The sequence below is a fragment of the Palaemon carinicauda genome, chromosome 8 (assembly GCF_036898095.1).
Source record: "Palaemon carinicauda isolate YSFRI2023 chromosome 8, ASM3689809v2, whole genome shotgun sequence".
NCBI lineage: Eukaryota > Metazoa > Arthropoda > Malacostraca > Decapoda > Palaemonidae > Palaemon > Palaemon carinicauda.
This window is the reverse complement of record NC_090732.1, coordinates 165449032-165460524: the sequence shown is the minus strand read 5'-3', so window position 1 is coordinate 165460524 and position 11493 is coordinate 165449032. Positions and strand designations below refer to the sequence as shown.

At 37.1% G+C, this 11493-nt stretch overlaps 1 protein-coding gene across 3 annotated transcripts in view; it reads right to left on the bottom strand.

Moving 5' to 3' along the window:
- Nucleotides 1-294: 294 nt before the first annotated feature.
- Nucleotides 295-11493, bottom strand: part of LOC137646102 (5-hydroxytryptamine receptor 5B-like) — a 220203-nt gene continuing 209004 nt past the window's right edge. For all 3 annotated transcript variants that reach the window (XM_068379298.1, XM_068379297.1, XM_068379296.1), the window contains exons 3-6: nt 9084-9404; nt 8131-8352; nt 7492-7681; nt 295-4573 (exon numbers count right to left, since the gene is read on the bottom strand). In XM_068379298.1, the coding sequence (XP_068235399.1) occupies nt 4076-4573; nt 7492-7681; nt 8131-8352; nt 9084-9404 (1231 nt within the window). In that variant the 3' untranslated portion in view covers nt 295-4075. The remainder of the gene's footprint in view (nt 4574-7491; nt 7682-8130; nt 8353-9083; nt 9405-11493) is intronic.

Below are 11493 nucleotides of genomic sequence, written 5' to 3'. Positions count from 1 at the left end.
GTAGGAAATACAAGGTAACATTGAATAAAACATTTGCACATAAAAATAGACAACCATATTATTTAAGGCTCCGTTTCCATAGTGGGAAGACTACACTTTAATATTACATTATTACTGTGTTGTGTATTGGCTGTGTAAACATATAGCAATAAAATCAAATTAGGATAAACTAATAAAAAAATTAAAAAAGAAAGAAAATGTGTATTTCCTGTGTATACACAATATATATATATATATATATATATATATATATATATATATATATATATTAATAATTTTAATCATTTTAGTAATGTGTAACAACTCACCTGCCGAAGCAATTGGCTTTGTAAAAGTCATTACACATTCGGCAAGGAGATGCTTTATGTATAGAGAGAGACAAAATGAATAATGTTTGCTTTATAAAGTATGAATTATCACCTAAATAACCTGTTACAAATTTAATAATCTCTGTTGAACCAACATCAAACTTTATAAAAACTAATATGCATTCAGTACTGAGATGCTTTATGTATAAAGACAGCCTGAAAAGTGTTTGCTTTATAAAGTATGAATTATCATCAAAATCTGTTAAAAATCTACTAATCTCTGTTGAACCAACATCAACCTTTATAAAAACCAATATACATTCGGTACTGAAATGCTTTATGTATTGAGAAAGACAACCTGAATAACGTTTGGTTTATAAAGTATGAATTATCATCTAAATAATCTGTTAAGAATTTAATAATCTCCGTTGAACCAACATCAACCTTTATAAAAAGTAATATACATTCGGTACTGAAATGCTTTATGTATACTCAAAGACAACCTGGACAATGTTTAGTTTATAAAGTATGAATTATCATTAAAATCTGATAAAAATCTAATAATCTCTGTTAAACCAACAGTGGATGAATGACTGCATATACCAAATTCTGCAATGCTACAAATCTAAATCAGAAAGCACATATTTCCCATGAATCTTTCTCATTAAATTTAACAAAACTTGTAAATAAATATTCTCTAATCATAGGAAAGATCTAAAAAATATTCAAGTTTTATAAGCATAGAAAGAATTTAAAAAATATGGATGGAAACCTCAAATACAGCTCCATCATTTCTGTATTTTCTACAAACAAATGTTCCCTAATTATAGAAAAGATTTACAAAATATTGATGGGAACATGAAATACAGCTCCAGCATTTCTGTACTCTCTGAAGAACAGAGCCGTACATATACAGTATTCACATGCACATGAGGAAAAACCTAAATGCATTCCTTTGTATCCCGAGGGCATCAAGATGTGTAATTAATTCTTGCGACACAAACTTAATTTTAATTTAGTTCACCAAACCTTCAACTGGGCTCACAAGGCACTAGAAGAGTTGGAAGACAAGGCCTACATGGCTAAGGACTTTGAAGCGTGAAGTAGGAGATGATGAATGGAGAAGTATTGATTTAAAAGCTCAAGATGAGACTACTGGCGAAATCTAACGGGGGCCCTTTGCGTCCATAGGTGTAGGAGGAGATGATGATGATGATACATACTCACAGCTGCCAAAAGCTACTTAACATACTGGAAGGCACTTTATGACACAAGTAAGACAAGAGGGAAGGAAGAAGAGAGCTTTTATTACTTACAGGTAAGTATCACAGATCAAGAGAACACTTGTGATGCAATAGCTCCTGAAAGAAAGGAGGTTGGTTTATTCAGTTAGGCGAAGAGCTCTGTGCGTCTATAATCATCTATTAAAGAACATAGAAGATACTAGACTTATGTGATCTCAAAGTTAAAATGGTTGTCATGAAATGAGATTGAAATCGTCTGCTAGGAACACCATCAAGACGCCGCTCACTCAAGTCCTTCTTCTTCTCCTATTATCAGAACCAGAAAATATTGTTGAATGATCCTATTGTGCAAGAGTTTCTACCCATTTCCTCCCTCTATCTTTATATGTATATAGATATAGAGAAAAGACCTTCCTTGTAAGTTTAAAGATCTGTAACATGAGCATACATAGGTGCTTCAGCAGCACCAAGGCGTTGATCACAAGTAGATACCTGAATTTGACTTGCAAATGGGGTATCTGATTGAGGAAAAATGTACATATTGAACTTACTAGTAACATGATATCTGAGTAAAGAAAACTTGAGTATCTGACATAATTACAAAGCAAGATTTCCAAATGGTTCATTTAGAATCTCATTTTGCGATGCTCAGCCTGAGTTAGCGTAGAGAATTCTTACATAATTAATAGCATATATCTGTTAACCTGAGTTTCTTTCAAATGGATATTAAGGCTAGGGTGAGATTTTAGGACAAAATCAGACAGGAACCTACTAAACACCAGACTCGTTACCATTTTGCTATATGAGAAGGTCCTCAACTTGCAACCATTCGACTTACGAACGTTTGGAGACCCAACTTACGAACATTCGGAGATCCGAACACAAATACAACTAAAATATTGTATCAAGATTTCATAATGAAATACTGTGTATAAAACAGTATTATATAATTTAATACAGTAAGCAAGACGACATTTGCAATATGAAATGCGACTATCTTACTTGTTTACTTGTTTTGGGTTTAAATCCAACCCTCCACTGAAGTCGAGTGAACTACTTCTCGGGCGGGTCCATATTAATCATCTAACGAAACATTTTCATTATAACTTATACAATTCTTTGATTGTAGCATCTTCCAAATCATATGATCTTGTGAAAAGTAATGTCCTTTTGCAGTTAAAATTCGAAGGCATGCGAGTTAGGTGGTCTACTTTAGGACAAAATTTAACAAAATTCAACTTGACAAACAGCTTCTTGAAACCTATTAAGTATTGCAAGTTGAGGACTTTCTTAAGTATTTCAACATACACAACTCATCACTTGGCCATTCCTAAAGCTATGAATTCTGTGGTTATAAGGAGAAAGTTTGTCATTATTTGTAATTTTCAAAAATCCATTAGAAATTACAATGAAATGGCCAGTGCTTCCAATATATAGGTTCTACTACTGTAACATCAAATAGGGAATTAGTAACTTAGTTTGAAAGAAAAATCAATTCTTAACATGAAAAATGACATTTTAGCACCTAGAGTTTTTACAGTATACCTTAAAGGATAGATCTTAGTTATATATGGCATTCATAAATTATGTTATAACTTAATAATCATAATAATTTGAGCATTATATAAGCCACGTCAACGGCACCAGAAGAGTCTGGTTTCCAATACACTACCAATTTTAGAGGATATCTCGAATACCATTCACTTTTGCGGAAACCAAACTTTAGATCAAATCATTGGACACCCAATGTAAATTCTGTTTATCAATATTCTTTTGTTTTCTATGATACATTCTTTTCTAAACCTTGCACTGTTATTCCACTTACACATGTAATGACTTGAAAACTACATACTGTTATACTTGTAACATGGTGTACAGAAACAGCATGGACTCGGAATACCTTCAACACGAGGTAGTTTGGAGTCTTAACTTTGGTTTTAGAACAGGTACGTCCCAAGACGCGACCACCTCTCTGACGATCGGCAATTGCTCTAAGGGACCGTTTAGAAGTCTGGATCGGTCAGTGGTCCCATCCAAAAAACTGTATTGGTCTGCATTACAGTCCAGAAATCTGGACTGCTCTGAAGTACTGTACTGAAGCATAGCTCCAGTTGCTGTACTATCCACAGATTCAGGCAGTTCAGAATCATCCAGAAGTCTGGACTCATCTGTTGTACAGTCTACATAAATGTCAGAAACACTACAGATATCAGGTTCAGGTTGAGATTGAATATTAGCTATGGCACTGTTAATGTCTCTTGCATCACTGGAACTAGCTGTCGCAGTTTTTACATTCTCTACTGTGCTTTGGTTATTTGTTTCCACCTGGACGTTACCAGTTCTAGAATAAGGACATTTTCCTCTGACATGCTGCTCGCTCATTGTCAAAGCCCGGCTGGCTACAGGTCTGTCTGATGTTGCACCAGTGAACTGGGAGTTTAGCACCTTGGAATTCGCCTGCCTTAATAATCGTTTTTTCATACAAATTCTGTAAACACTCGAGCCAGCAGCATGTGCACCCCGTCATGAGGAGGGTTTTGTGACGGCCATTCTTGGTAGCATACATTCACTCTCCGTTGCAGAGCAATCTGTTCCACCAGACGTGGTGGTCGAGTTGGATGTGGATGTGGCAGAGGAAGAGCTAGTGGATGTGATGGAATCCCTCCAAGGCTCCCATGCAAGTCCCTTTGCACGGAAAAGCTTGTTGAATATAACTGTGAGAGGAGATGGCCGCAAAGCGTTCTGGTCTCTGCACACGAGATGATAAGGGCCCAAGGGAGATTCGAAGTTACCATTAGGGACTGTTGGTGAAGGAGGAATCATCTCCAGCTGTAGGCGAGGGTGTGGACGTCTCCTGCTGGAGCCTCCAGCTGATTTCGTTCCACTCAGAGGTAGACCAAGTAGGCGGCGAACCTCTCGTTGAATCCTACGGGATCGGTACAAGTACAGGTATGGTGATATGGCAGAATTACTTAGTGCCAAAACCATCACTACACTTTGACTTACATCAGGCATCCATACCTATGGGGCAAAGGAAAAAAATCCATTAGTCATAAATTTCAGCTTATAATGCATTAGATATATACCGATCATAGAGTTATTAAAATTTGATAAATGCTACCAATTTACTACTATTCAATGCAACCGGAATTAAAGTTTGAAAATCAAATAAGATAATGGTTTATTGGGGTACTATGCAGGAAGGAAAATATTCTTATAGTACCTATTAATATAATCTGAATATGCTTGTGAAAAGGCCTAACATTTTCTATAACAGATATATGACATGAATAGTTTTAAGGGTATGATAAAAATAATATAGGCCTATTTTGTGGATTGCAAGGACACCAGAAAATAACATACAATTTGTTTAAAAATACATGAGAGAGAGAGAGAGAGAGAGAGAGAGAGAGAGAGAGAGAGAGAGAGAGAGAGAGAGAGCAGCGTAAAAGGAAATCAAAGAATGGAACCATGACTTATGAGAGAATTACTTTACATTAAATGTTGTTTACCGGACAAACCAAATAAGTATTGGTTTTCATTTAAAAATTTCAATAATGTTATGAAATTTTTAATATAAAAACTCTATTGCATATCAATTAGAGTTACAGTTAATCGAAGATTTTTGGGTTTTGGCAATTTACAACCTTTTACTCAGAACTAATATTTCGCTCTTCTTGTCCATCTATTATCTGTCATTCTCATCACATGTCCTGTCCATGTCCATTTCTTTTTTTTGCATGTTGTTAGATTATCCTTTACTTTAATTTTCTCTCGTATCTACATTGCTCTTTTTCTGTCTCTTAGTGTTATGTCATTCTCATTATATGTCATGCCCAGGTCCATTTTTTTTTCTTACATGTTGTTAGAACATCCTCTACCTTAGTTTGCTCTCGTATCTATGTTCTATCTGATAGTGTCACTCCTATCATTATTCTTTCCACAACTCTTTGAGTTGCAACCTTCAACACTCCTGTATCCATATGAATAAGTCTGGTTTCACTTCCAGTTTCATCAGAATAGATGCTCACCAGAACGTCAGCCTTCAGCCACCCCTCCACTATGGTACACAATCACATCAGTGGCCTCCCCAGTAAACAACTTAATCTCACAGTCCCGTTCTGGGATCGATCTGTTGCCATGCGAATGGTAGGCGAACATAGTACCACTGTACTAGCCAGGAGGCTATTTAGGTTTCTCTCTCTTGCAATGAAAGATAAGTACGCCAGGATATACTTGTAAAATGAGCACAGGATAATTCCCTTTACGAATCCACCCAGAAGGATAACCGTGGGATCCTCATGGCCGAGTCTACTACAGTCACAGGACCTCAGGATATCCTTATTATCCAAACTACCCTTCCTATGGTAAGTCATTCATCCACGAGACGTCGGAATTCGCCTTCCTATAGGCCCGTATATCCGTTAGTTATTAAAGGATTATTTGCCTTATGTAGCAGAGTCCTACTCTGGTAATAACCGATCGTACCTACATTCGTCTCATATATGGCTGCTTAGATCGTCGTAGGACTCAAAGGATTTTGAGACAGCTGTTTGGAAATGGAAGTTAGTATGGTAACTAATGTCATTAGGGGAATTGCTGAAAATTTTAGATTAAACGGTTGATTTATTACATTTAAAGACTGACGATGGGCATCGCAATGAGAAAAAACACTTTTTGAAGCCTCAATTCTAAGTAAGACAATTTTTTATTCTCTTGGTTCATTTTTTATTTTCCTCACTTTGGAACGTTATCGTAACTAATTTATCTCTATACCTGTGAAAAGCGTTTCAGTTGCACCTCAGTATTTAAACGAAAACGCATGCCATATGTACACAACAACAACAAATACAGCCCTCTCTAGTCCACTACAGAAAAAGGCCTCAGACGTGTCAATTGATGTTTGGAGTTTTGACTAGTTTTCATCACCACGCCGGCCACTGATAATTAGTGATGGGAAATTTTTGTATTATCACTCAGGGCAAACCAACCTAGTATGGGTGGCCCTAACTAGTACAGCTTTGCTGATCATGGTGATATGCAAAACCTTTCACCACGTTAAGGTATCCCTACAAAGCGCTTACTAGATTACATATCAACTCTAACTAAGAATTGGTCTTTATTTTCACTTTAAGAACAAGGCTTCAGTTACTAAATCCCATTGGTGATCTGGTGTTTTGAATAGTAGTGTTGAGAATGTAAAAGAGAAATTAATTGGAAAACTATATCAAATTAAAGGAATTTTACATAAATACTTCCTGAATGTATCTGAATATTAGCTTTGAATTATTCTTGGCAAACATGAGAATGGTGATAATAATCACGAAGAAGGGGGGGGGGGTTGATGATAATAGTAGTGTTAAGAATGTAAAATAGAAATGAAATTAAAGGGATTCTACATAAACACTTCCTGAATGTATCTAAACATTAGCTTTAAATTACTATGCAAACATAACATTGATAATGATCAGGAAGAAGTTGATGGTAATAATAGTTTTATTATAATCATTATTATTATTATTATTATTATTATTATTATTACAAGCTAAGCTACAACACTAGTATGAAAAGCAGGAAGCTATAAGGCCAAGGGCTCCAACAGGGAAAAACAGAACCAAGAAAATAAAAGAAATTAATTGGAAAACTAATACAACTTAAGGAATCTTACACAACTACTTCCTCAATATATCCAAAGATATAACTCACCCATCTATTAACTAACAATACTAAATCTTTTTTAATGAGGCGCATTTGCACTGACTCGCAACGGTGCCCTTTTAGCTCGGAAAAGTTTCCTGCTCTCTAATTGGTCAGAATGATCTCATCCAACCAATCAGCGATCAAGAAACTTTTCCGAGCTAAAAAGGGCACCCATGCGAGTCGGTGCAAATCTGCCTAACTAAAAAAGAATTGACTATAGTAACTGGCTATTAACTCACCTTAACGAGTGGCGTGTTAAGGAGAGCAACTGCGTAGTAAGGCAACCAGCAGATAAAAAACAGAACGATGACCACGATCGAAATTTTGGCCGCTCTGGATTCCTCCTTGTGAAGGAAGAGCGACGCGTTGCTAATCCTGTGGCGTAGATTTGTCACGATCTGGGAGGAGGTCGATCTCGTGGATGGTGTCCTGGGAGATAGATGAAAAGGTTGTTCTTAGTTTATTGTTATAAAGCAAATATCTACGTATATACTTGTTATTAAAGTTAGGTTTGCATAGTTACACTCTAAATAACATGTTAGATCCTTAGTTTAATTTTGGTGGGAAATTTTCATCTAATTGCTCACAGCAAACCAACCTAGTATGGATAGCCCTAGCTAGTACAGCTTTGCTGATCATTGCGAAAAGCATATCCTTTCACATGTAAAGGCATCACTTAAAAGGGTATATTAGATCATCAGCCCACTATCAGCGTTGGGATATTTTCATCTAATTGCTCAAAGCAAACCAACCTAGTATGGATAGCCCTAACTAGTACAGCTTTACCGATCATGGCAATACGCAAACCCTCTCCCCACGTTAAGGCATCTCCACTCAGAAGGGTACATTAGATCCTCAGCCCCGAGTCAAAACCTTACCTGGACGGTGCTCTGGAAGGCGAGACAGCATCCAAAGTGGCACCACAAAGAGAATTCCTTCTTGTCCTCTCGCTGTTCTTGTGGGCTGCGTAATAAATCTTGACGTAGAACCAAATGAGACCGTGCATTGGGATTACAAACGAGAGGACCATGTTGATCAAGACGAAATAGGATCTGTAAGTCCACGCGTCACCGCTAGCTGGGAAGCCCTTGCACACGTTCCTGGAAGGGGAGAATTAGAATTAAGTCTTTTAGCATTTAAGAGTAAAATGATAGGATAGTTTGATAGATGGTAATAAAAGATATAATAGTGAATCTTACCACTGCATAGAAATACCTGTATTTCACACTATATCAACAAATACAACTACAAATGTAGCAGCTTCTATTCCACTACAGGACAAAGGACAGTTTTCCCCACCACACTTGGCCACTGCTGCAGCAGTTTCTATTTCACTAAAGGACAAAGGCCAGTTTTCCAGCCACTGCTGATTGGTGATGGTGGGGACTTTAGTCTGATCACTTACAGCAAACCAACCTAGTATGGGTAGCCCTGACTAGTACAGCTTTGCTGATCATGGCGATACACAAACCCCTTCACCATAAGGTATCCCTACTCACACTATATGGACAGTATATAAATATATCTAATAAATTTATCAGTGATATAAATGATTAAGAAAAATAAGAAAATAGAATATATACAGTACATAGATAGAAAGTTTTATAAGATTAAATTAAGCAAGAGTAATCAAAGCTCAATGATTTAATCAAAAGAGCTCGAGGGTGTAAAAAGTAAATTATTATTAATTGCTATGATACAACACTAGTTGAAAAAGCAGGAAGCTATAAGCCCAGGGGCTCCAACAGGGAAAACAGCCCATTGAGGAAAGAAAACAAGAAAAAATAAAATATTTCAAAAGTGTAGCCATTTGAACCCTACAGATACATACCACGTTCTTCCAGGGAGATCTTCCAGGGCAGCTGCTGCGGCAATCACAGCTGGGATAATCCAACCGAAGGCGATCATAGCCACACTCATAGGCCGAGTGATCCTCATGTGGTAATGAAGAGGGTCGGTTATGGCGCAGAAACGATCGAAGGCAATCAGGACAGTGGCGAACACTGAAGCCGAAGCTACCAGTTCTGAGACTGCGTCCAGACCTCTGCACAGAGCCTCTGACGTCCATCCCGCCAGGAAAGAATCTGTCACGACCAGGGGTAGTAGCAACCAGGAGGCCAATAGGTTGCACACTGTTAGGCTGACGATGAATCTGCGGGAAATAGAAAATATTTTGGCAATTAGGTATACTGTTTGCTCAGATGGTATTTCATAGTGTAAAATACTGGGTTATCTGCAATGACCAGAGGCAGTAATAACCAGGACGCCAGTAAGTTACACATAGACTGACGATGAACATACAGGATGGAATAAATTTTGAAAGACATAAATCAAATAATTATAAGTAAATAACTGCAAAGAGAGAGAGAGAGAGAGAGAGAGAGAGAGAGAGAGAGAGAGAGAGAGAGAGAGAGAGAGAGAGAGAGAGAGGGGGGGGGAATCAGTTTTCCAATTCTGAAACTAATATCATGACAAAGCTTTAAGCACTGAGAAGAACGCAGAACTATATTTCTGACGTTAATTCAGCCCAAAGGCATGTATCTGAATAATAATAATAATAATAATAATAATAATAATAATAATAATGTTGAATATTTGGTTGAAAGAACGATTGTGTAATATTTATATAAAGGTTAATGGGGTGAAACATAAGTCAGTTCAACTGCAGTCCTAAAGAAACCAAGGCTTAGAGCTCGCGTTGGGACAGTCTAAACTCTAAAGGCATCCATCCATGATTACAGATACTGAGTGTTAAAGAGAAAATCTTAGAAAAATCATAAAAAAGGGAAGGAACACTAAAATTAAAATAAAATCACGTGAAGCGAAAAAAAAAGAAAAAACATAATATAAATAGGTTAGATATTAAAACAAATAAGTGAATAAATAAATGAAAAATATATCGAAAACACAGAATATTCCTTACTTCAATCTTTTATCTTTTCCCCAATAGATTACACGCTAATTCGAGATGGTCATGCCTTGACAACCCAGGCTAAAAGTGCTTTGCTGAAGATCCCACTCCCTGCCCACCTACAGACACACTTGAATACCCGCGACTGGGAACATCGCCTCCAATGAGAAGACTTTTTGTTTTGCAGGAAACTTAATGTTGCTTTGTTGCTGGAGTTAGATTCAAGGACAGAAATGGCACAAACACGGATATAGTAATGTTTTTCGTACCTTGAAGTCCCAAGCTATTAAAAAGGAAGGGGGTGTGTATGGTCGGTTGGTACAGGAGTAAATTTTCTTATTACTTGTCAAGTCGATTTTCTTGATGGGTAAAATATTGTTTATCTTTTTTTCTGAAATGCGATTAATGCTTTTGGTACCTTGAAGTCCAAAGCCATAAAATAAGAAGGTGAATGTAGTTGGTACAGGAGTAAACTTTCTTATTACTCGTCAAGTCGATTTTCTTGACGGGGGGAACTGTGTTTATATTTTTCTGAAATGCGATAATATTAAGCTATTTTTGTGATTTATGAAATATCATGCCAGAATGAAACCGGTTAGGAAGCCATACATTGTATGAGACTAATCTTAGTGTAAGCTAAGGTTTAAAGGTCGCTCATGAATGGCAGAGGCAAGGGACAGGGACATTGCCCTAGCAAGCAGGACAATGTCCTAGAGACTGATCATATATTATATGATCAGTGCCCAAGCCTCCCCGCCACCCAAGCTAGGACCAGAAAGGCTCAGGCAGTGGCTACTGATGAATCAGCAGATAGACCTCTAGGCTTCCCCCCCCCCCCCGCCCCAAACTTAACTCAAAAGGATGGTAAGGATGCGAACACTAATGGCACTAACGAGTCTGAGCGGGACTCGAACCCCCGTCCGGCAAACACCAGACAGAGACGTTACCAATCAGGCCACAGCAATCTAAGTGGGGTGGGGTAGCATGGGGGGCGTAGCCACCCCAGGTAAGTAAGTAGGTAAGGATACGGCTTGTATTTACGGTTACAAATAACTAACCAAAACCTGTTCATATGTATATATATATATATATATATATATATATATATATATATATATATATATATTATATATATTTATATTTACGTGCGTGTGTTTGTGTTCACATGTGCGCGTGTGGGAGAATACAGCCATATCCCTTCTCACACGCGCACAAATGAACACATGAACACAAACACACGCAAGTATATATATATATATATATATATATATATATATATATATATATATATATATATATATATATACACATACATATATATATATGTATA